Source organism: Cricetulus griseus, chromosome 3 (assembly GCF_003668045.3).
Source record: "Cricetulus griseus strain 17A/GY chromosome 3, alternate assembly CriGri-PICRH-1.0, whole genome shotgun sequence".
Lineage (NCBI taxonomy): Eukaryota > Metazoa > Chordata > Mammalia > Rodentia > Cricetidae > Cricetulus > Cricetulus griseus.
The window spans coordinates 95112456-95138872 of NC_048596.1; the positions used below are offsets into that span (position 1 = coordinate 95112456).

The following is a 26417-nucleotide window of genomic DNA, read 5'->3' on the forward strand; positions in this document are numbered from 1 at the left end:
TTGACATTTGATCAGATTCTATCTCTCTCTGTGTGTGTCTCTGTCTCTGTCTCTCTCTCTCTCTCTCTCTCTCTCTCTCTCTCTCTCTCTCTCGTGCTATGGACTTTCTCAAGTTCTTCCTTAATCTACTACTAATGTGCCAGCATGTTGGAGCTATGATTTTAAAAAAAAACTATAGTATCAAAATACTGCAAACCAGGTCATTTAAACAATGGAAATTTATGTTTTTCTGATACTGGAGCCAGAGAGTCCAAAATCAACTTTCAGCCAATTATTTTTCTGGCTACCTTTTCTGCTTTTTTAATAAAAATCATTCATGAAGGATGACCACCAGTGTCTTAAGCCCCTAACCTCTCATAAGCCCAAGACATAGGTAGGTCACCAGGTCATGAGTGAGTTCCTGACACTCTTGGCATGGCTTGCTGGAGGACTCCCACTGCTACCTTTGCCTCTGCTTGCTCCAGGGGAGGACAGGTTGATAATGAATGAAAAAAAAATAAAAGGAAAGGAAAGAACAAGACTGTTTCTAGGACAAAGTTCATTATAGATATGTGGGAGAGCACAGGAGAGGCAGAGACACCTGGGAGAGTTCAGAGTGGAGATGGCCAGAGTGAGCTGGGCCATGTGAGCAGGAGAGCAGAGAGAAGCCCAGAAGTCAAGAGGGCAAAAGTACAAAAAGGCCAGTCCACTTTGATATGTTAGATGACACCTCAGTCATTTATTTTAGGGATTGAGACTTAACAGAGACTGAAGGACTCTCAATAAAGGGTCAGCTCAGGGCATGTGGGGGTTTGAAAGAAAATGCCCCCCAAAGGGAGTGGCAGTGTTAAGAAATGTGGTCTTGTGTGGTTTTGTTGGAGGAAGTATGTCACTGCGGGAGCGGGGGTGGGGAAGTGGGGGTGGGGGGCTTTGAGTTCTTTTTGTCAAGTTTCACTCAGTATGACAGTCAGTTGATTGCCTATTGCCTGCAAGATATAGCACTCTCAGCTCCAGCACCACATCTGCCTGCTGGCTGCCATGCTCCCCATCAAGATGAAAATGGACTGAACCTCTGAAACTGCAAGCCAGGCCCCTCAAGTAAATCTTTTCTTTACAAGAGTTGCTGTGAGAGCTCATTTCCTTGGGATACCTTGCTCAGCCTTGATACAGAGAGGAGGTATTTGGTCCTGCCTCAACTCGGTAGGGCAGACTTTGCTGACTCCCCAAGGGAAGCCTTACTCCCTCTGAGGAGTAGATATGAGGGTGGGATGGGAGGAGGTGATGGGCTGAAAAGGGGGAGGAAGGGGGAACTGGGGCTAGTATGTAAAGTGAAAAAAAGAACAAATTTTAAATTGAAAAAGGAGAGAAAAAGAGAGTTGTTGTCCTAGGAAGTGCTATATCTTTCATCTAGATCTAGAAGAAACAGCTGTGATCAAGATGCCCTGCATGCTGTGGCTAGGAGAATGCAGCAACTGGAAACAGGAGAGAGGCCCTCATCTGCTCTTCTGACCTGACAATCTCGCATTATTAACTTGTAAATGGTAAGAGGCTCTTAATAGACTCAGTTTGCAGAACTGCATCCCCAGTATCAAAGAGTATGCTATAAAACTGCTGAATCTCCCACAGAGGCACACTATCTACAATAGCTTCCTCCACTTAAAGTAAACTTTTGCTTTTTGGTTCATCTGCTGCTCAAGCATCACCAGTAGTTTTCCATTAGATTGTCTCTGTCACCAGAACACATTAAAATTTTTCATTTTGCTCATCAAAAATAAAAAAAAAAGAGAGAGAGTTGTTGTGATCATAGTGTACCAGGAATAGGGTATTGCTGTGATAGGTGTGCCCATGCTTTTGTTTGCAGTAATATTGACTTTGGTACTTTAGGTTAGAAAGCCGTGGAATTATTTAAGCATTAAGCACTACTTAATGGGGCACACTAGCAGAAGCATGAAAGACAATGGTGCTGATAATAATTTGAAATGTTGGTAGCCGGCTCAAAATGTTTCAGAGAAGAAATTTAGGATTGCCTAGAGACCATTCTTGTGATACTTTGATGAAGTGGCAGCCTTTTGTCCTTGTCCTGGGGCTAAAATAAAAAGTTTCAGATTAATTCCTGTGCCAGAAGAAATTGTAAAACAGCCTCATTTAGACTGTCATGTGGATATTAGTGGTAACTCTAATGAAGATTTGTAATTAAAAAAAGAACGAGTTAAGCAGGGTGAATTTCAAAAAGTAAATTTTGTGGTGAAGAGGAATAAATCTAAATTCTGTGTTCATGGAGATAAACAGAATAGGAAATGGAATAAAGAGAGTAGTGATCTCAGGGCAAGATCCCACCCAGCTAAGTTTCCAAATTGTGAAAAGAAACTAAAGAAAAGCTTAGATCCAGGTGTGGTGGGGCACACCTTTAATCCCAGCACTACGAAGACAGAGGCTGGTGGATCAGAGTTTGAGGCCAACCTGGTCTACAGAGCAAAACTCAGGACAGCCAAGTTTAGACAATGAAAAACATGTATTTATTATTTATACATCAAAACCAAGCATGTTTTTCCATACTAACAAGTGAGTTTTTCCCATCCTCCAACATTAACCTCTGGCAAAAACAAAATGTCAAATATATTTTTCCCAGTTTTTATGTCAAAACATCTTTAAACCAAAAACAACACTTGCCAATTTGCTAGCTGGGCGAAATACCAAGCCAGGTACATCCTGTGTTTTTCAAAACTAAGAACAATTGACATAGGAACACATTTTCAAGAACAACATTCCATTCAAAACATATTTACAGAAATAAGAATGATCTGCATCCAGATTATGTCAGGACTGAATCAGAACAGTTCCCAGGGTTTGGAGTGACAGGTGGCACACCCAGACAAGAAACTTGAGAAGAAGCATCAGCTCCCAAAGAATCTTAGGGTTTCAGTACCTCAAACCATGCCCAGTGGCTTACTCTCTTCCTGCTACCTGCTGATGCTGATATAGAGGTCTCAGCTACCTCTCCAGTACTATGTTGCCTACATGCAATCATGTTTATTGACATGATGCTAAAGTGCTGAACCTCTGAACTGCAAGCCTGCTGTAATTAATGTTTTCGTTTATAAGAGTCCATATGGTCTGGAGGGCCCAAGGAAAGGGAAATAAGATCTCCTGGGTAAACTGGGCTGAGGAGTAGAAGGGAGGGAATGGGAGCTAGGAACATGAGGGATAGAGATGGCCAAGTTGGGGAAAATATGAGAGGGAGAGCAAAGAAAGAGATATCTTGATAGAGGGAGCTTTATGTGGTTAGGGAGAAACCAGGTGCTTGGAAAATTTCCAAGAACCTACATGGATGACCCCAGCTAAGACTCCTAGCAATAGTGAAGAGGGTGCCTGAACTGGATTTTCCCTGTAATCAGATTGGTGACCACCCTAATTGTCATCAAAAAACCTTCATCCAGTAACTGATGGAAGCAGATGCAGGGCTCCACCACCAAGCACTGGCCTGAGCTCCTGGAGTTCAGTTGCTGAGGGAGGAGGGATCACATGAGCTAGGAGAGTCAAGATCATGATTGGTCAAACCAAAGAGACATTTGGCCCAAGCTAGCTGGAGCTCATAGACTCTGGACTGACAGCTGGGGATCCAGCGTGGGAGCAAACTAAGCCCTCTGAATATGGGTGTTACTTATGTGGCTTCATCTACTGGGTGGGGGACTGGCAGTGGGCCCAGGACTTATCCAGGGTGCATGAACTGGCTCTTTGGACCCCATTTCCTATGGTGGGATACCTTGTTCGGCCTTGATACACAGAGGGGAGGGACTTGGTCCTGCCTCAACTTGTTATATCAAGTTGTTGACTCCAAAATGAAAGCCTTACCCCTTCTGATAAGTAGATGGGAGGTGGAATGGGGCAATTGGAGAGCAGATGAAGGGGAGTCAGAGGGAATTGGGGCTAGTATGTAAAATTTTAAAATTTTTAAATGAAGAAAGAGTTCATGTGGTCATGGTGTCTCTTTTACAGCAATAAAAACTGGTACTAAGACACACAGCAATAAAATAAGTAACAAAGCAGACTACTTACATGTGTACCACAATTAGTTTTGTCCAGTGCTGAGAATCAACCACAGAGCTCCACCATTGCTAGATACACACTGTACCAACTGAACTGATTACCACCTCTACACATTTTCAACTTCTAATTCAGGGGATGCTCAAGCAATATCAGAGGTCTCTAATAGAAATACTAACTCACGAGGGGACTCCTGAGACATTCTGGTGAGGGATTCCTAGAAGGGATGCAAAGAGTTTTATCAGATCAGCAGTGTGAAGAGGACTTGGTCTGTTCAGCAACAGAAGATACAATCTGTGGGACAGCACTGGGAAGCTGGAGAGCCCTCTGCACTTGCTAGTCTCTCTGCTGTGAGTGTGGGGAAGTGTTTCTGCATGACTCTGTAATGGAATGCTTCCCATCCTGTTCCTGCTGGGTGGGAAATTTTGATTGTGGTGCAGCAGCTGCCCTGAATGCAGCTTCCTTCCTGTTCTCATCCTGTAAAAGTCCAAGTCCAACTCCAGGAGAGCAATGTAGTTCTCTGTCCCTCAACTTGTATTTCCATCCCTTTAGGCCACACCTGCCACTCAAAGCAAAACCCAGCCAGGGGCCCTTGTGGAAGAAGAGTCCACGGAGAAGGCTTTCTTCCCATCAGGGGCAGCTTTCCCAAAGGTCAGGATCTTTTAGGGTGTTTGTGACATGAACCTGAAGAACTGACTTGACAAATTCCTGGAACACAGAAAAATGTCCCAAGCTCCTGGAAGGCAGAGCTGACTCGAAGCGACTGGCTCCCTCTGGCGGTAGAATACCAGATACCGATGGGGTGGCACCCCATTGGCTGATAGTTTGGGAGTTTCTCTTTCTCAGTTCCACCCCTCAAAGTCTTAACTTTCATTTCTCGCCTGGCTCACCAGAGATCAGACTTAGCGACTGAAGGCTCAGGACACTTACTGTGGCCTCCATTTGCTCCTCTACACAGAGTCAGGATCTCTTGGTTGGCGTCAAAACGTGTGAGAGGAATTTTGGAGGGCAGAGTTTGGAAGAATCTAGGAGAAAACACTCTTTACTCTGGTGAGTTTCATTTGAAACTAAAAAGGGGCGGGGAAAGAGCGACTGCTGGCTTCCCGCTGGGTGCTCTAGAAATCAGGAGGCAGCCAGAGAGGGTGGCCTTGAGAAAAGACAGGTTTCAAGGTCCTGAGAGGTCCAGGTATTTCTACAATGCAGTTCACTCTCTTCTTTCCTAATGTTTAATTTTGGTCTGCACCAAGAATCTCCTGTTGCAAGACAGACACTGATGTTCATCCCTGTTCCTCAAACTGCCCACTGAAGGAGTGAAGTCAAAGTGGTGTTTGAAAACAGAGTTTACGCTCGCTCTGTGTAATAGTGTATTTACCCATGATTCTATGGGTTTGTTTCTTTTGCATCTGTCTCTGTGATTAGAAGTCCCAAACCTTCTGCAACCTCGTATACATTTACTTATATTATCAAATAGCCTCAAGTTTGTAGGGAATTACTTAAAAGTCATTACATTTGCCTGCCTTTCCCTTGACATTGTTTGCCAGGCCTAAATGAAAACCAACCTTGACTAGTAATTCCAGCTACAAAGAAAGCTGATGCAAGATCCAAAGTCTAAGACCTGCCTGGGAACACAATAAGACCATGTATAAAGAAAAAACTACCCAAAGGGTGTTATTTATTGGGGTGCAGTCAGTGGGGTGTGGCTGTCGATTTCCAATTGCACTATGCCTAGGATTCAATGCCAAAGAAAGACAAAGAGGAGGAGGTGATGGGAAGAAAGAAAGAATGGATGAGAACACTGGGAGATCACACATGACAGCTTTTCTGTTTCTTGGGGACATGATGCCCTTATATAGCACAAGCTAACCTCATGTAACCCTGTCACCCTCCCCAGACACTGGGTTACAGGTGGACATTGCAGCCCAGGACTTTTCTACCTTTCAAGGAACAGTAAAGCTACTGATGGATTTAATGGTGTAAAGACTGAAAGATGTCTGCTCTTAGGAAGATCTTGAGAGCCATGAAAGAAAGCACAGAGACCAGGGAATCCCAGCTTCACCCAAGCTAATGTAGACACCAGAGGTCACGGGACAGGTCTCCTGTGTCCAGGTTGACTTTCAGGATTGTCATGAGCCCCATCCTCTTTCCCTTTGCTCTCTCCTGCTCTTAATCAGTTGTGGACACCTCTCTTCTGAACTTAGGCATTGACTCTCTTTACAGCCATATGTTATGAGGTACTGCAATGCTCACATTAGAGTTGTCCAGTTTTTAGATTTGGCAACATCTAGTGAGTACACATTAAGTTGTTCCAGATAATACTACTTAGTAAATGAACCCTGGGACAATTTCTTTGCCCAGCCTTTTTGGGGAAAGTTCCATTTCTCTTATGACATCAATACTTTGAATTTTCAGAAACCTTGAAGAAACAAGTTTTACCTAAAATGTGACATGCCATGGCTGGTTGGTACCCATGGGAGCCCTGCCATTTTCTAAAGAGAACTGGAGGAGGGTGCAGGGTGGGAGGGGAGAGGTTGGGGGTAGGACTGGGAGGAGAGAGGGAGGGGAAACTGGAGTGGGGATGCAAAAACAAAAAAACAAAACAAAAAAAAGAAGAAATGAATAAGTAAATACAAAAAAAAAGGGGGAGTTGTACTAGGTACAGAGTTCAAATCCACCAGGAAAAAACCACAAACTTAAATTATAATTAAATCGAACGCTGCCGCTCAGGCGAGAGGCCCTCGTCATCCGACCGCACTCCCAGCAGCCTTCGCCAATCCTCGCTCCGGGTTCTCGAGCAGTGCTGGCCTTTGTTTGTTCGTGTCCCCAGGGGTGCCGGCCCCTCCCAATAGGACGTGCAGTCCGAGTGCGGCGGCACCCGAGGCCAAAAGCCTTGGGGACCCCGCGCCCTGTGAGAGGCGGTGCTTAGAGAACCCCGCTACCGAGCGCCCTAGCCCTCAGGCCCGGGACCAGGAGGTGGGCGGAGCCGGGCTTTGGAGCGCTGGGCGAACGCAGAGAGGCCTCCGCGGTCCCGCCCGCCTCCCTTCCGGAGACTTCCAAGGCGCCACGCCGTGGACGCTCTTCAAGTCTTCGATTAAAAAAAAAAAGAAAAAAGAAAAAGAAAAAAAGAAAAAAAAAAGGTCTCCAATAAAACTACATTGCAAAAAATGGGAAAGAAACAGAATGGAAAGAGTAAAAAGCTGAAGAGGCAGAGGCTGAAGAATTTGTGGTAGAAAAAGTACTCGACCGGCTTGTAGTAAATGGGAAGGTGGAGTATTTCCTCCAGTGAGAGGGGTTCACAGATGCTGATAATACTTGGGAACCAGAAGAAAATTTAGATTGTCCAGAACTAATTGAAGCATTTCTTAATTCTCAAAAAGCTGGTAAAGAAAAAGATGGTACAAAAAGGAAATCTTTATCTGACAGTGAATCTGATGATAGCTAACCGAAGAACAGAGATGCTGCTGACAAACCAAGGGGTTTTGCCAGAGGTCTTGATCCTGAACGAATAATTGGTGCCACAGACAGCAGTGGAGAATTAATGTTTCTCATGAAATGGAAGGACTCAGATGAGGCAGACTTGGTGCTGGCAAAGGAGGCAAATAAATATGAAGTGTCCTCAGATTGTCATTGCCTTTTATGAGGAGAGGCTGACTTGGCATTCTTGTCCAGAAGATTAAGCCCAATAAGTGTGTGTGTGTGTGTGTGTGTGTGTGTGTGTGTGTGTATATATATATATATATATATATATATATAATCTGGATCTTGGGTTTTGAATTACTAGTGTAGAAAAAATAGCGTTCTAATGAAAATCGAGTTTGCTATGCTGGTTTTGAAAGTATTGTTTTGCATCAAAAGGCACTGACTGATTCCTTTGGGCAAATAAAAGCTTTCTGTAGTTGCTTCCTTTCACAATAGAATGTTTGATACCATGTTGTATTTCCTCAGCTTTGAAGAACAGTTTTTCTTAAACGCTGAGATTTTACAGTCATTAGTCAACCAAAACTTATTTTTAACTGAAACACAGAAGGACCATTCTGGGTTTTTTGTTTGTATTCGTGTGTTGCATAAGACACATAACTTTTTTGTTTTTTCTTGTTTTCTAATAATCAAAAAACGGTAGATGAAAATGTGTTGATGAGGTTCCATCATTGTGAACTTTTTCCTGAAATCATAACCTTACAAGTAGGTGATTCTGTAATTTGTTGGATAGTTTTACAGCAAGCAAATACAGTAGTTTATTTACAAAATTTTGTCATTGCAAACTCCCCCCTTCAGAAAATGGAATTAGACAGTTTTCATAACAACTGGGTATGGTTGTACAAGCCTTTAATCCCAGCACTCTGAAGGCAGAGGGATCTCTGACTAGGTCAGCCTGGACTACACAGAGAAAACCCTATTTCTAAAAACCAAACAAAAAGACTTAAGTGGGCATATAAGGTTCCTGTAGTGAACCATTCCTTTGTAGAAAGTTGAAATCTACTAAAAGGTTATGATTCGTGTATTATCTGTTTGCTGTGGAAATGGAATATACTTAGAGAAGATGTTGGCAATTTCAGACCCATTGATATAAATGAACAAAATTTGGTAATATAAATTGATGACTTGCATGCTTTTTCTTTACCCTGACTCATTCCTTATAGGTAGGATCCATCTTTTCAACATTTGGGTTCTGGTTCAATGAGCCAGAAAAGTAAATTTGTAGTATCAGAATGCCATCCAACTGTATATTTACTTTATTGTAAATAATGGTGAACAGTGGTCAATAAATAGTTTTATATTCCTTTAAAAATTATAATTAAATGAATGTATTAATTACTGCTAGTAGGACAACAGCCTTAATGAGAAGTCAAAGGCTTGTCACACAGAAGAGGCTGGAGGGGGGATTTTTTGGGTGGCAGCACAATTGTCTCTCTTGTGTGGAATGTGTATCTGAGTGAGAAATTGCTGTATTCCCCTCAGCTGTGAGGAGCTCTCACTCCCTGCTACACAGCAGAAAGTGGGTCAGCCAGAGGAAACAGTTACTTTGTAGTGATTTTACAATTTGGGTGAGGATAGCAAGGAGTGAGATTCCAGGAGCTTCTTTTTTAGGAATTTATTATGGGTTTTCCTTAGCCATTACATACTCCAATCACAAAAGAAACAAGCTGTCTGCAGCCTTATTGTTTAAATCGAACAAACCTAGTTATGGCTCCTTGGTGTCTTTAAAAAAAATTTTTTTATTTGCTGGAATGGGGATCATTTGAAGGATGATATAGCAACCTAATGCCATGGAAACTGATAAGGATTGGATCCCTGGTCATTGGGTATCCTTTGTGACAACAGGTGGTGCTCAACCACTGATCTGTTCTTTTCACTTTGTTCCAGATGTAACAGTTTGCCTTAAACTTGCCATCCTCTGGCATCAGCTTCCCAGGAATCCAGGTTTAAAGGCCACACCAACAGGCCCAGCTTCTTAGTTTCCTTTCAGGTTCCTCATTATCTGTGAGTTTTCTATACTGGATATTACATTGTGAACCTTTACTGAGCTTACTGCCTTTTCTTTCATCTAGAAAACAAATGTAACCTGGTGGTGGTGGTGGCACAAGGAGGCAGAGAGAAGTGTATCTCTTTGAGTTCAAAGCAAGCCTGTTCTACAAAGTAAGCTCCAGGGCAGCTTACTACACAAAGCATTGTCTTGAAAAAAAATCTAGTATGCACATGTATTATTCATTTTTCCAGTCCTCTTGTATTGCTGGTACTTCCCTGTCCCTGCTGTGTTTCCTGGAAATGATAACAATAAACACCATTGTTTTATGCATGACTTTACAGAAAAGACTTTCCACTGACCTAAATTTATTATGAGAGTAGCAGTGGGCTATACATGTATGGCTTTAAAATAAGGAAATATAGTCTATACATAGACATTCTCAGTATTTGTATTCCTGAAACACTGGTGTGTATTGTCAAATATTTTGATGCAAAGAATGGGAAGAGTTTATCTTCTATTTGCTGATGAGGTATGGAGTGTCTATTCTTTTGCCTACTGAACTAATATTACCTATTAGGGGGGAAATTAGTTTACTTTGAATGGGGTTTTAAACTCAGTATCTTGCTGGCATTCAAACCTGGAGTCTCCCATCAATTTTTTTTGTCAAATTTCTAGACCAACATTGTTGAGGAATATTATTTTAAGGTGTGTTACATTTTTCCTACTTCTTTTGTTAACAATGCAAAGACATGTACCGTTTTTTGATTAAATAAAATTAACCTGTGGTCAAGAGGCTGAATCAGCAACTAGCTTGACAGGAATTGGTAGGAAGGATCCCTATGTAGTCAGGGTTCTTAAGTGCAGACAGAGTAGAAGGACTCAGTGCTTGTGGGAGCCAGAGCAAGGAGACAAGATTAGCTACTTTCTCTTCAGCCTCTCTGAGAGAACTGAATTCCCCTCATCCCTTGAATCCTGAGTTCAGTAGAGGGGTAGAGATCTAGACAAAGTTTCCCTTAGTGGTCTTCAGAGGGCCAGAGCGTGAGGGAACAGATTTCTTGCAGGCTGCAGTCCTTGTGGCCTGAACACTGCTGGTAATTGAGGGGTTTTGCTTGCAGATTAGGACAACAGTTGTTTAAGGGGCAGTCACTGCATTTGGTGAGAAACAACACAAGATAAATTCTCAAAATTTACAGACACAAGATTCCTCAGAACCCACAAGAGTTGGAGGCATAATTCCCACACACCCAGTGTTCTGGCTATTAATTCTGCCCTGGCTGTCATTTTTTTTTTCCAGTGGTGAACTCTGGGGTAGAGCATGGACTTCCAAAAGAAGAATCCAAAGGACGTTTTTTGTGAGACATGTAAATAATGCCAGCAAGACAACTGAAGTTTATAAAACCAAAAGCAAACTTAATTTAAAAAAAAAAAAATTCACCACGGGCCACAAAAGCTTACCAGTTAGCCAGGACCACAGCCAGAGATCTGACTTCTGAAACTGTGGCGATGGGGGCTGGTTTCAGGCCTCTTCTTATACTAAAATCAAGCACCAGGTGTGGGTCAGAGAGCTTTGACAATCTTGAGGTCAGGCTTAAAGTCATGTTACATTTTAAGTTTTACATTTGCTTATAGGATGTTAGGATGTTAAGTTAGGATGTTTGCAAAAGCATGTGGCTGACACAGCCTCTTTTCACTGTCCTTGAAAGAATGCAAGACAGAGTAGAGTCACATAGGAGGACACTTAAAATTTAAGGAAATACAGCACAGAGGGTCCCACAGAGGCCGTAGTCAGAAGCAAACCTTGTCTGCTGTACCTGCCTAGCTGGAAAACAGGGAAGCTGGGAGACAGGAGACAATTGTTAAAAGTCTACCTCTGTACACAGTGGCAGCCAGAATATCTGCTATTAAGAAAGAAAGTGGTTGTTAAAGGTTAAGTGGCTGCCAACTTTATAACTTTTTTTCCAAAATATGTTTGGGCTAAAAAAATTATATTTTGATATTCTTGGACCCTTCATTTCCACCCTTGAGTTACTACCAGAATCAAATCTTTAATTCATTTTGATTGTCTTAAGGTCATTTAACAACCTCTCTGTTTTATTTAGAGTAGGTTCAGTGCCTTATTATATTATATAATTATTTAGTTAATGACTATCTGTTGGCAGAGTTGGGTCTATTTAGTTTTAACGGATATTTTTTCTGGTATGTCAATAGGCATTACATTACAGGTAGCTAATTTGTCCCCTGTATTAGGGAGGGTTTTTGTTTTGTTTTGTTTTTGACTGGGCCTTTTTTCAGCCTGTTTCGGGGCAGGGATGATGTACTCTCTTCTATAGCTACTTCAAGCTGAAACCGGGCATAGATGGTCAGGGCCCAGGAATTCTGAAAGGCCAGTCAAAGATGCAAAGGGAATTTAGGCAATGGGGCCCTTTCCAGAGGCATCTATCTGATTTGACCCAGCTGGAGACAAGGAGCATTCATATCAGCTGGGTTGGTCCATATAAGCTTTCAGCAAGTCCAGGGCTCACAGCTTGAAGACAGCAGCTGGTGCCTGGATCTGTCTGTCAGCCAAGGGGAAACCTGCTGAAACAGATATAGATTGGAGACAAAAGTTAAAATTCAGGAATTTAAAGAAAACACAATTACAATTGGAACTTTCAGACCCATAGTCCTAGTAACTGGGGAAGGGAAGTAGTCTCAGGAGAGGAAGAGGACAGCATCCTCAGGAATAGACAGGTAGGGAAATTTAGGCTGTACTTACCTGGAGTCCTTTTCATCTGTGAGAAGTGGGTGTAAATCTTAGGACTGTCTTAGTTCTCTAAAGTTTACTTGAACTCTTTGAGTTTGTGAAAAGATGTAAGTTTTAGACACGTAAACATGTCCATTGTTTAAAACCTATATTTAAATTCATGTTTTAGAAATGAGAGTATACTCTTGCCAGAAATGATTCTGTTTGAAAGCATTAACACTCTTTCTTCTCTCTATAAAACTGTGACAGACATTTTTAACACAATGAAAAGCACCTTTTAAGTCTATAGTTAGAAAACAACCAAAGGAATCTAAAATCCTGACTGAGCCTGTTGCTATGATAATACAGCAGTATAGTATAATGGTTAATACTCCGCCAGAGCCAGATTAACAGCTTATCAGGATTTCATCAGTTAGTGTTTAGGTTATGGACAGTAACATAGCGAGAAAAAGGAATCTGGAATATGTTTTCTTTTTTTTTATACATCTTAAATCTTCTTTCTCCTTGTCATCAATTAAGCTTTCCTACCTTCTTCATATAAACAAACTTAAAGCACCTTCTATCTAATTCACCAGTAAATACAGGTGGCTGACCACTGAGAGCAGTCACTGCAATGTAAATTCCTTTACACAAAAGAATGGTAAAAAGTTACACTGAAATCTGTTTGTGTCCAATGCTAGTATTAACTCTAGAAGAGTGAGGCCTGTGACCTGAATTTTATACAGAGAACTGAGAAGGCAGATGAAGCGTTGGTTGCTACTGTTAATTTTTTTTTTTTTTTTTGACAAAGCTACCGCTAGCCTAGTTGTCAAACAGCATGGGAGTTCTGAGCAGGATAAATTTTACCTGAGTTAGCAATTGAAAATAACAGAGATTTACTTGCTGGGTATCTAGATAACTACTCCAGGGTCCTCCATGGTTGTTGTGGGCAGAGGTCTCAGGGTAACATCCATCTAGGTCTAGTCCTGCCAGGCCCCAGAATGTCCAACAGACTTTTTTTGTGTGTGTGGCCTAAGAACTTGTGGGATGACCAGCCCACCTTTGACTAGGCAACTCGAGGCAGTCGATTCCCCAGTGTCCTGTTGTCCACGGTCTGAAGAGGTCTGGGCAGCAGTTGAGTGAAAGGCAGGTTTTGCTCAGTAGTTGGTGTTGCCAACTAACCTTGAAGCAAGTTCTGGGTGGAGATTCTTCTGTGTCCATCATCTTCTTTAGAGGAAATAGGGGTGCAGCCAGGAGCTGGCATGTCTCTCTATAATGAAAAGCTTTTTAATTAAACATTTTAAATGCCATATTCTGCAGATCTCTGAACATTTGAGGACTGTCCATCTATTAGGTATATCTGAGTGGACAAACTTTGTTTCTAGTTACTCTGAAGATATATAGGGGACTAGGTAAGAACCCTATAATTAATTATATCAGTACTAAGCATGACTACAATTAAAGAGTTTGATCATTTATAATATGACTCTTAACTTGTATTCCTCTACAGTCTACAATAGGTTGACAGCTTCCATAAGACTAGGACTTTACATTACATTCCTGTCAGGATTAGCCTTAAAAAGACTGATTTTGAATTGAAGTTCTTTTAGTAGCAAAATAAAAACCTTTAATCATAAATAATGGGCTCAGTAAAGAAATCAAAATAGACATTTTGTGAGTAAAAACAGAACAAGTTTGTACCAAGCTGTTAAGGTTGTCTCTTGGGAAGGTAGGAAAGGTGACAAGAGAAAGATCCCAGGCTAAATGGGAACAGGAGAAAAGGGGCTTGTGAGTTGAGGACTGAGTGAGGCCAGAGGCCAGCACTGCCCTAAACAGACCCTAGGGGCCTCTGCCCAAATACCCAACTCTGAAAAAGAACCCTCCGGGAGGGACCAGGCATTTTATTATAGAATACATATCTTATTTATTAAATATTTTATTTATCAAATATATGTTGTCATTTATCTTAATTCTCTAGAAGCTTGGTGTTGAACATTTGGCAAACACAAATTTTTAGGAGTAAATCTATAAGTTAGCTTTTGTTACTCTGAATAGATCTGTATAACTTTAAATTTTTAATAACCATATAAAGAATATTTTAGATCATATATCCACCATATACAGTATGTTGAAACAGATCTCACCAAATAGTTTTATCATCATATAAAGGTTCATACCAATCCAAAACATTTGAGACTTGTTGCTTTCTTAGTATAGAAGGAGACACAAGCACTGAGAACTCATTAAGACTAAGAAGTGTTATATAATATATTTTTAAACAACAATTGGATATAAATTGTGAGCACATATATACACATATACACATAATTAAATCCAGCTTATGTTTATATGTATGAAAGAGTTAAATCTAGGTCATATATCTGCATATATATATATATGTATATATCTTAAACAGGAGCTGAACTATAGTTCAACTATATATATATATATATATTGCATGGAACATTTTAAATTATAAACCCTTTGTTGTAAGTCTAAAGCCAAATTTTGTTACAAATTATATAAATGTTAAAGCATATCCAATGAGCAATCAACAACTATGAGATAATAACATAGAATATAATTTTAAGATATTATTTTTTTAAAGATTTTATTTATTTATTATGTATACAACATTCTGTTTCCATGTATATCTGCACATCAGAAGAGGGCACCAGATCTCATAAGGGATGGTTGTGAGCCACCATGTGGTTGCTGGGAATTGAACTCAGGACCTCTGGAAGAACAGTCAGTGCTCTTAATCTGTGAGCCATCTCTCCAGCCCGTATTTTTTAACTATTATATCAAATCTAATTACCAGAGCATCCAGAATTAAATTTTAAGTTTGGGCAGTAAGGGCTGAAGCCAGGATGTATTGAGTATGGTTGAGTCATGCATTTAGAAATAAGCATTCAGTGGCCATATTTATGCATTTAAACCAGACAAAGCTTTTCTTACTTTATCCAGGTGAATTTTTAGGCTAAAGATGGGGGATGGGCAGGCTGCTTGTATTTTCCTCCTTTCCTGATAGGGCTGCTCCCACCACTACTTGGCCCTGGTATTTCTCTCTGTGCAGCCTTGCAGCATGTGTCATTATGTGGGATCTAAAAAAATCATTGTCCAGTAGAAGCGTCTGGCAGTGAACAACTTTGGTGTCTGGCCTTGCAGACGCTTTTGGTCATGTCTACCCTCCTCTGCCAGGCTTATCATTGGCATTCCAGCTGGCACTGTGATATCAGTGAGTGGCTGCAATATCCATGGGTGAGGGACAGTCCTTTCCCTGGCTGCCAGCACTGCTCCAACAGATGGGAGACCACTCTACTGTCTTGGGGAGCCTGGACTCCTGAGTGTAGAGGGCCAGGGAAGGCTGGCCAAAAACTATTTTGCAATTCCTGAAATCCTGTAAAGGAGAGAACATGATCAGAAAGGGCCTGAGGCTCAGAGGAACCTTAGCCCAGGGTCGATAGTAATTTACTGACAGTCACCACAAAGAGAATGACTATAGACAACAGGACAATCAAACAGATTGAGGAGACATACAGAAGGAAAAATGCTGTGCCCAGGGACCTGAGAATCCCAAACTAGTCCCAAAAGGCCACAGATGAACAACCCAATGGCCAGAAGAGGGGTAGAAGTGTCCTACACCCCCCCAGCTCAGAGATCTTTGGTGGCTCAGCTTCATACTGACCCTTCCTTAGTGTGGACACCAGAAACCAGAGAAAGCATACCAGTTGGCCAAAACCAGTAGAATAAAGTATGCCAGAGGTGGGATACCCCCACTCCTAAAAACCAGAAAGGTTTCAAGTCCCACGTTTGGGCACCAAGAATGTTGGGTCTGGGAAACTTGAAAGTAGTGGGGGAAAGATCACCAAAGTCTATAAAATCAGAAGCAACCTTTTTCCTCCACCTCACAAAAAAAAAAAAAAAAAAAAAAAAAAACCTTCAGGCCATAAAAAGCTTAACAGTTAAGTAGGACCACAACCAGAGATCAAGCTTCTGAAACTGAGGAAATGGGGAATGGTTTTGGGTCTCTTATTATACTAAAATCAAGCACCAGGTATGGTCAAAGAGCTTTTACAACCTTAGGGTCAGGCTTAAAGTCATATTACATTTTAAGTTTTACAGCATTTGCTTATAGGATGTTAAGTTAGGAGCCTCTTTGTACTGTTGCTGAAAGACAAAGAGTAGAGTCACATAGGACACTTAAAATTTAAGGAAATATAGCACAGAGGGTCCCACAGAGGCATAGTCAGAAGCTAACCCTGTCAGCCGTACCTGCCTAGCTGGGAAGCTGGGAGACAGGAGACAATTGTTAAAAGTTTACCTCTGTACACAGTGGCTGCCAGGATGTCTGCTCTTGAGGCAGAAAGTGGTTGTTAAAGGTTAAGATGTCTCCTCTTAAGGCAGAAAGTGGTTGTTAAAGGTTAACTAGCTGCCAGTTTTATATTATTTTTTCCAAAATGTGTTTTTGCTTACTATTTTATATTTTGATAGTCCTGGACCCTTCAGTTTTCGTCCCCTTTCAGTGGATTGAAGACAAATGAGCCTTGTAAGTGGCCATCTCTATACATCTGCTCAGAGCTTAACTTATCATGTGTGCAAACACATATGTTGTCATTTATTAAATAGCATAAGAGAAATCATTGCCTAGGTGCATCAAAGATGGGACTGTGTACATTTCAGGTCATCACCAGTCTTTCTGGTAAGAAAATGTATGGAGTGGATCAGAGAGAGTCACTCTACTGGCTGGTGCTGATGAAGGAGGGAGTCCAGTGGCTGAGACATGAATTTTTGATGCTTTTAATTAAAGATGTGTTCTGGGAAAGAAAGGGAAGGATAGAAGGTAGGTTACATGAGGTTGTTGGAAGGAAACACTTCCTTTCTGCTCTTCATTAAAAAGAAATGACAATCCTGCATCTGAAATTTGTCATTTGGGATGAAATATGATAGACTACTTGAAAGTATGACAAAATGTTTCCTTTGCCATGTCACTAAACTTCTTTCTATATTTCTCTCCTTTGTTCTTTTCCTTTATAGTTGAGGGTTTTCCATCATCCCTGGAGTGTCCATCCTGATTTTCCCATATTTCTGGTCCCCCTTTTCCTCATCGAAATTACACAAGTATCTGAGCAGAGTGTCAGGAGTCAAGACAGACAGACCCAGAATCACAGCAACAATGGCCTCATCAGTCCTGATGATGATCAAGGAGGAGGTGACCTGTCCTATCTGCCTGGAGCTCCTGAAGGAACCTGTGATTGCAGATTGTGACCACAGCTTCTGCCGAGCCTGCATCACACTGAACTATGAGTCTAGTAAAGTCAATGAAGGGGAGGGCATCTGCCCTGTGTGCCGTGTTACGTATATGTTTGGGAATCTGAGGCCTAATCGACATGTGGCCAACATTGTGGAGAGGCTCAAGGGGTTCAAGTCCAGCCCAGAGGAGGAGCAAAAGCTCAATGTCTGTGCACAACATGGAGAGAAACTCCAGCTCTTCTGTGAGAAGGACATGGTGGCCATCTGCTGGCTTTGTGAGAGATCTCAGGATCACCATGGTCACCAAACAGCTCTCATTGAAGAGGTGGCCCTTAAGTACAGTGTAAGAAATGGGAAGGTGTGGGACACAGAGCAGGAGACAGAAACACTTGGGAAATCTCCAGTTGGTGTGGCAGGTCAATTACTGGGACATCATAGACTCAAGGCTTGTTGTATCATTTCATCCTTTCTTACCTTTAGAGTTCTAAAAAGACATGATGATTTATTCCACTTAATCATATGAGAATCTGTCTGGACTACAGAAATAAACAAAATAGTTTTATAACTGTCCCTGTAAAGTTGAGTGGATGACAAAGAAAAGCCAAGAGCAGAACTGCTAATTTATTCCATATTTATGTTTTTTCCATGTCAATATCAGACTCACTCATTCTACCTAAAATCCATCTAGTGACCATCAACAATGGGGTTAGTAAACGAATGACACACAGCAGTGAAGAAAATGTGCATGGGGCAGGTTTCTATTTGGTAGGATGACTGACTAAGAGTTCTGTGTCTTTGTGTATATGGGGGTTGTGTATATAGGAAGACAAGAATTGAGTGAGGTGGAGTCTGCAGATTTACATGATTTATGTGCATAAATCATGGCAAAAGTTTGTAAAAAGAGAACAGTCTTAGACTTCCTTTCTTTCCACAAGGGTTTTTGTGGTGTTTGCTTAAAACAATAGTCCTACTAAGCACACAGCTTCACTCTGCTACAATTCTTCTCTCACAGGGGAAGCTCCAGGCAGCTCTGCAGACACAGATGGCAAATGAGAAAAGATGTGATGAATGGGAAGATTATCTTCAAAAGGAGAGAACTTACTGGGAGGCAAGTGGGGAACCTTCCTAAGGACCTGATGCCTGGGAGGGATCTGGGCAAGAAGCTCCCTGGCTCTTCATTCCCAGGTAGTTGATGAGGCCAGGGGGGCCTTGATTAGTCCTCTCTACCTGTTCCCTTTGTGGAGCTGGGACTGAACAGTGAGTGCATCACAACTGAGCCTGGCTATGTGAGGAGCTGACACCAGGGAGGGACCTGGTGAGAATGGGCACTGAGTCCTGGGTTTTACTCCTGTGGTGTGTTCTTGAACTATAACTGTTGGCAAGATACTTGGCAACAGTCACAGACCTATTGTTGGGGTTAGCTTATCTGAGGGTTCAGAGGTAGCATGAGGAGTATTACAGGCAGGAATAGTCTGGGACAGCTGTGTGAACACTGAAAGACACCCAGGCATTCCACTTTGGCTCAGGTGGCCTTGGTAAAGGTGACTTAAGATCTTTGTTTTTGAATGTCATGAACAGACCCTGAAGGAGACACATGCTTCCCTAAGACTCCCTTCCCTCCCCAAACTCAGTTCCCTGTGAGAAGTCCCCATCACAACAGTGTTTTTCTGTCCTCCAGTCCCATCAGGACAGTCTGAATTCCTCTCCCCTTTCTTATGCCTCAAGAACCAAATACACAGTGAGGAAGAAAATGTTCAGATGGCATTTGAAGGACTGTGGGAATTCCTGGACTCCAAGAAGAAGAGTGAGCTGCAGAAGCTGATGAAGGAGAAGGAAGACGTTATGAACAGCCTGGCAGAGTCTCAAAATGAGCTGGAGAAGCAGAGAGAGGCAGTGAGAGACCTCATCTCAGATATGCAGCATCACTTGCACTTCCCAACCATAGAAATGCTGCAGGTAAGACTGCAGGAAATCCCAGCATCTGAGAGTCAGGAGACCTGGAAGCCATTTCCCTCCCTCTGTGCTGCAGTGATCTTCCTGTTGATGGCAGTAGAGCTCACTGTGCCCTCCCTGAACTCTTTCCTGAGCCAGTTTTAGAGGCTGGGAAATCACTGTATGCATGCATGGCAGGGGGAAATTGCATTTTTTAGCTTATCAAGTACAGTACAGAACCTTAACCCTGTAGAGAAGATCTGGTTGGTCATGGGTAGTTACTACCCTGGTGTAATGCTGAGAATGTGTGAAGCACATTTTCAACTATCATTATTGCTGCACCTGAAATTAATAAAGATTGTTTCTCCCCTGGGATGTTTGGAGACTTTCACCCCACTGCCTCTGATTCCAGTGATGTGGCCAGTGGGAGGGAGTTACCATCTAAGATCTCAGAAAGTTTGTCCTGCCACTCTCTTGAGTTTCTGAGATGAAAGTTGTCTTTGTTATCCTTACAGGTGTAAAGTTTGTATTGTATTTCATCTCTATCACATTTTTAAATAATTTAAACCAAAGTCAAAATCTGGTGATGAATATCTCAGTAGGAATCTGTTTCTTTTATTTCAATTGTCAATGTTATAGACCTTGGTAGTCTAGGTACGTCTCACACTATATTAATTTATTGGTTTCCATTGTGTTGGTTTAATTGTTACTGAGAACACTCATTCATCACCATTACTAGACGGAGTTATCCATACAGACTAAACCAAGGTAGTTCACATACATACTAACTATAACCACCATACTCTACAAGCCTGAAATTATATTTCGTGACCAAAGAATCTGCCCGCCTTTCTCTGCCTCTAGCCCCGATGTCACACATTCTAATCTTTACTTTTGTGAGATCAATTTTTCACATGACACATATTTAAATGGTAACATTTTGTGTTGTTTTTTCCTGTGCACAGCTGGTTTAGTGTTACATAAATTCTCTGAGTGCAGCTTAGTTCCCACAAATGGCAATAATTCTTGCTTTGAATACATAATATCTTAACATATATGCTCACGATATCACTTTGATCCATTCCTCTGTTGATTATTTCTCCAGTGGTCTCTATTTTATCTGCTATGATAATGACTCAATAGATATGATCAGACAGATGTCTCTATGAGAAGTTTGAGCATCAGAATTCACCTATAACTTGAATGATTAGTTATCACCAGAATTCCTTTTACTATGGGATCTACTGTTGTTGTTTTATGTTATATAAAATAAAGCCATGTGTAGAAGTATCTATGGTCTGTGATCCCAGGACTTGAGAGCTTCTCATATACACACAGGGAAACATGAGAAGCACAAAATAATGAAAATGATATATAAGCTTCCCAACTTACAGCCATGTGTGCTGGCTCACTCCTTTAATTCCAACAGTTGGAATGCAGAAGTAAATGAAGCTACACATGTTCATGGCCAGCCCTGGACTATATAGTGATTTCCAGGACAGCAAGGGTACATAGTGAAACCCCCAACTGGCCAAAGTGGAGAGTGTAAGATATACAAAATGTCTAGGCTTAAATGGAATTTATCAACACCACTTCTAATTAAAAGCCCAGGGATAATTATAGAAGAAGGGGCAGAAGGAATGTAGGAGCCAAAGGTGATAAAGGTCTCCAAGGAAAACAGTGTGTCTTTGGACAAAGCTTAGCAGCAGCACATATGAACTACAATCGGTTGTCACACTAAACCCAAGACCTTTGCAAACCTAAACCACACCAAATTCCACTGTGGAAAGTGGGCTTCCTTAGGAAGTACAACCAGCCCCAAGGAGCTCCTAGTAATTGCTAGCAGATAGGGAATGTAAATTTACTGAAATCTACCAATATCCATTGAAATCAAAACATGCAAGAATACTTGCATAGTGTTAGTCTCAAACCCAGGATAAATGGCTAACTGAGGTACCTACCTAACATATCGAAGTGGATCTGGTGGATCAAGTCTTGATATGTGTCCCATATTAAAGAATCAAGGTAATATTAGAAAACAGAAAAAGGGGGGCTGGAGAGATGGCTCAGTGGTTAAGAGCACCAGCTATTCTTCCAAAGGTCCTGAGTTCAATTCCCAGCAACCACATGGTGGCTCACAACCATTTGTAATGAGATGTGATGCCCTCTTCTGGCCTGCAGGGATACTTGCAGACAGAACACTGTATACAGAATAAATAAATCTTTTAAAAAAAGAGAGAGAGAGAAACCAGAAAAGGGATATTTATTAATTTGGCTGCATTTCAAAGATGGACAAAGATTTGAAAACTGGCTCCGTCCATCTTCAGTTTCCCTAAGACAGATCAAAGTTTAAATAGAGAGCAAAATATTTGCAAATGTGAGTAGTCAAAGTCAAGGTGTGGTCCTGGCCATCATTCTCCCATCATGATCTGGGGTACAGACTTGTACTTTAAAGTGGACTGGCAAGTAATTAAAACTGCTTGAAACTGTTTAGGAAGCTAGCTCTCCCTCCCTCAGGCTTGAGTTGTTTTCCTTTCCCAGTATGAGATTCCTGGAGAAATTACCATTTGGGGGATGAGAGTCATTGTTTAAATGGTTTGTCAACTAGAAAGAACACATTTCTCTTTAGATTAATTTCTTCTCCTGCCAGGACTATTACAGAGAGAAGGAGAGAGAGAGAGAGAGAGAGAGAGAGAGAGAGAGAGAGAGAGAGAGAGAGAGAGAGAGAGAGAGAGATGTGATAATCTAAGGTTCTGGTCCTTGTTGCTTCTTCATTACTAATTTTTCTTAATTGTGTCTAACTGATTAAAATAATTTCGAAATCAGCTTCTCAGACATGTTAGTTGCAAGTAAGGTAATAAAAAGCTAACATGGAGCAAGTAAAAAGTCGTATGTTTATATATTTAGTTGTACACACAGCAAAACCTATGGAAGCTTTCAAACTATTGTTTATTCATCTTTGGTCTCCAAAACCTTGTAGTATGAGACAGAAAACAGTCTGTTAGTTTACATGTAAGTCAAGTAAAGAGCCATACATTGTATTTATATCATGTTTGGAGAACTGAGGCAGGGGGGTGGGGGAGAATGGGACTGGCTTGCTTCTCTTTTGACTTTGTCTCTGCAGCCAGTGAGAGTGTGACCAGGATGCACAAGAACATGCAGAACATGTTTTGACTGTGTTTTTTCCCTCCTCCCTAGGGTGTGAAATCTGTCCTAACAAGGTATGTGTGGGTTGACAGGGAAGATTGGGTGTGTGGTTGTTAGATTTTTGTTTAAATTAGAAATAAAGAAGAAGACGAGGCTCAAGATGAGACATATTAGACATATTAACTAGTTTATTATAAGCCCGGCAGAGCAGAGAGACTAAGAGAGAAGAGAAGCAGGGTTAAATGGCTGACCACCATGGCCGGTCACCATAGAGAAAGAGACATCGTATAGGTGAGAGAAGAGAAGAGCAGAGAAGGAGAGCAGAGAGAAGAGAGAGAGAGAGAGAGAGAGAGAGAGAGAGAGAGAGAGAGAGAGAGAGTAAATGGGCAGGGGTCTGTCTTTTAAAGGGATCCTCTGCACCTGCATTCAGACTTAGTTCCCATGGAAACCTGGGCTGACCAGGGTACTGCCTGTTCTGCCAGGAAACAGGGGCAGGCCAGCATAATGCCTGAACCTTTCAGTGGTGAGAATGATCTATTGTCCATCTAGAACAAAAGTATCATGGGTTTGGGGGATTTAGACAAATGTTATTCTGGAGATGCAGTAAGGAAAAGGGGGAGGGGAAAGGCAGAGTCTGGCTGTTTTGTAACTATTGAGAACAGATTGATTCTCCTTTAGGGGACTGGGTAATGGGGAGCCCCAGAGTTAGACTCAGCAGTGGGATGAGGCATATGAAGCCACAGGTGCTTTCAGACTCCCTGTGGTTCCTCATTCTGTCCACAGTGTGCTTGTGTCTGGCTCTGTCTGCAGTTAACATGACTTGATTCATAGATTCATCCTAGCTAGAGTGTGTCTTCTTTGTCTCCAATGTTGGCAGAATTGTGTATTGGGAAAATTCCTAGGTATCTGTATGTTTCTTATGGGGATGGAAGAGACCCAGAGTTCCTTTGTCATTGTACTTAGCTTTTTCACAAACAGACTTGAGTCTGTGGGCACAGCTGTTCCACATGAGCCACACACTTCAGAAGACTAGAAAGCTGTGCCCTTGTATGTAAAGAGTCATACCCAGGCTGTCGGCATCAGTTTGGTTCTGAACATATGGGGCTCATGTTATGATTAATTTGGTGCTCCATCTAGGCTAAAATTGTCATCGTAAAAAACTTGAAGATTCAGAAGATGGCAAGAGTGTCCATATTGACAAAAGTGCTTGAGATCTTGGCTTTCTCTAAATGGTTTTCTCATACTCCATGACCCTATTACCCAGGAGCAGCTTCTGAATCACCTACTCTAGACTGTCCATGAAAACCCAACTTTCTCTTTCTTTCTTTTTTTCTCTCTTTCTTTCTTTTTTCTCTTTCTTCCTTTCTGTCTCTCTCTCTAATTTGTTTTTCACACAAGGTTTCTCTGGGTAGCCTTGGCTTGCCTGAAACTCACTCTGTGTACCCGCCTGACAGGAACTCAGAGATCCTCTTGACTCCACCCCCTAAGTTCGGGGATTATATGCCTGTGACTTCATGCCCAGCCCACACATCATTTTTTAGCTACCTTATATTGATTTCGTTTAAAACTCAGTAATTAATCATTACATAAGAGTGCTAGAAGGGAGAGTGGGGGAGCAAGTTTTTGACTGCTGGGGAGTAAGACTTTCCCACATCACACAACAAGTAAGTGGTGAGCAGGGAGTGAAGAGTATATCTCACATGTCTACAGAGTTAGTAGTCTAACCTCTCTTTCCCTTCTTGGAATTCTCTGGAGCATTCCAGACCATCTAGAGTTTGAATAATAGGGAGTGAGGAGGAGTCAGTGGTGGTCAAAGGATACACTGTCTGAGATGTGGAGGTCAATGTTTTGTCCCTAGGAGTCAGACCTTAAGAGTGACACTACCCACAATGATCCCAAGAAAACAGAGAAGCATCTTCCGAGCTCCAGATGTGAAAGGCATGCTGCAAGTGTTTCAAGGTGAGAGGAGCTGCATTCTGCAGTTAACTGGGGGATTCTATCAGTGGCTGGGACTGCACTATCTGCAAAGTGAGTAATGTTTATGCAAATGGGTAGAGGGACTCAGAAGAGTAGATAGTGTGTCCCAGTGATGTCATCATATTTAATGGGAAATCGTCATGCATCCTGTCCTTTATTACAATTTACAATCTTTCCCCTAATCTGCAGAGGAGATCGACTTTAATGTTTTGATTCCCTTGCTTTCATTTAATTCTGTGAATTTTCATCATTTCAGGCCTCATGGATGCCCAACGCCACTGGGGTAAGGAGAAATACAGCAACATAAGCCACTCTCTTCTTTATGCCTTTCAGAGTTTATATCTCCATTAAGCCTGATATTTCCTGTTATTTCTGCCAATATACACAGCAATCTCTTCTTGAGTTTAAACATGGCTCTTCCAAGTTCCCTCTCACTTCCTCCTTAGGTTTCTGCTCCTTACATAACAAATAAGGCTGTACCTTGCCTCTCATGTGACTCTTAACTTCTATGTATCATTTTTCTGCAGTTCCTGTAACCCTGCGTCAAGGGTACAATAACAACGTTCTCATTGATATGGAAAAAAGACAAATACAATATTTAAATAATTATGGAAGAAAATTGCAAGATAATGAGACCTTTGCATTAGGTGTCCTTGGATATCCAGCTTTCCAGTCAGGGAAATATTACTGGGAAGTAGACGTGTCTAGAAGTGATGCCTGGCTCCTAGGATTAAATGATGGAAGATGTGCTCAACCCCAACTTCATTCAATGAATCAAATGGGCATCATGTATAATTCTCATGATAAACAACATGTAAATTTTCAACCTAAATATGGCTACTGGGTTATAGGTAAGAAGAATAAGTCTGTATATAATGCCTTTGTAGAGTGCTCTGTCACCCACAATGCCAGTGTCTTGACCCTCTCTCTGACTCATCCTCCCAATCGTGTTGGAGTTTTCCTGGACAGAGAAGCTTGCACTCTCTCATTTTATGATGTTTCCAACCATGGAGCTCTCATCTATAAATTCTGTGACCCTTCCTTCCCTAATACAGTTTATCCATATTTTAATCCTATGGAAACATCACAGCCAATGACAGTCTGTGGACCACCCTCCTAAACCCTCACCTATATCTGCACAGTGCCCCCATGTCTGGTATATTTCATATGCCTGAGCTCTGTGGGATCATTTTAACTTGTTTTTTCTATCTTTGGGTGCAGGGAAGCATTGAGTTGCCTTGGCCTAGCTGCTTTGAGAAGCATGTGCCATAGGTTTCTCAGGTTAGATTCCATGTGTCCTGGGGTACAATGTGACATCCAGTTCTTGAGAGACCAATGCACTCCCTCAGGCAGTGAAGTGTTCAGGCCATTTCAGGTTTCTCTGTACATTCCCTTAGGAGTCAAGGAAGCATGGAATCTTGACAGGACAGTTGAATTTAGACATTAATCTTGTGTACCCTGTATGACTTTCAACCTTCATTGTTTCCTGGCAACTGCAACTATATTGATCTGGGAAATTACCATTGCAATCTGTTCTGATAAAGGTGTAAAATGACTGATTTCTCTCAATAAAATTGTCACAGCTTCAGTCTTGCTGTGGCCCCTCCAAGCCAAGCCTGATTTCATTCCTTGCAGCCAATTCAGGTGACCTTGGCCAGTAAGTAAGCACTGACACTTACATTTGGTCTTTCTATTCAATAATCTTCACTTCTCATACAAATCAGTAATGGATTCTTTTCCTTCATCCAGTTGCTTGTCTTTCTACAGGGCAATAGTAACTCATCATCTTCCTCACTAGGTGAGGTAAAAACTCTGGTACCCACCACCTCCTGTTTTGTGGTGCCACAGATGAAAGCCAGGGCCTTGTGCATGCATTATCCGCTACTGATCCAATTGTCT

General features: G+C 41.7%; 1 protein-coding gene and 1 pseudogene across 1 annotated transcript; both read left to right on the top strand.

Annotated features, from left to right (window-relative positions):
* The first annotated feature begins 549 nt into the window (after positions 1–549).
* On the top strand, positions 550–7729 carry LOC100773841 (annotated as a pseudogene).
* LOC100771630 (tripartite motif-containing protein 30A) lies at positions 4879–26127 on the top strand. Its single transcript, XM_027407927.2, has 8 exons — positions 4879–5073; positions 17247–17805; positions 18475–18570; positions 19188–19418; positions 22593–22615; positions 24400–24500; positions 24775–24801; positions 25046–26127. Exons 2-8 carry the CDS (start codon positions 17386–17388, stop codon positions 25636–25638), a joined length of 1491 nt encoding a protein of 496 aa, XP_027263728.1. The 5' UTR covers positions 4879–5073; positions 17247–17385; the 3' UTR covers positions 25639–26127.
* Positions 26128–26417: the final 290 nt, after the last annotated feature.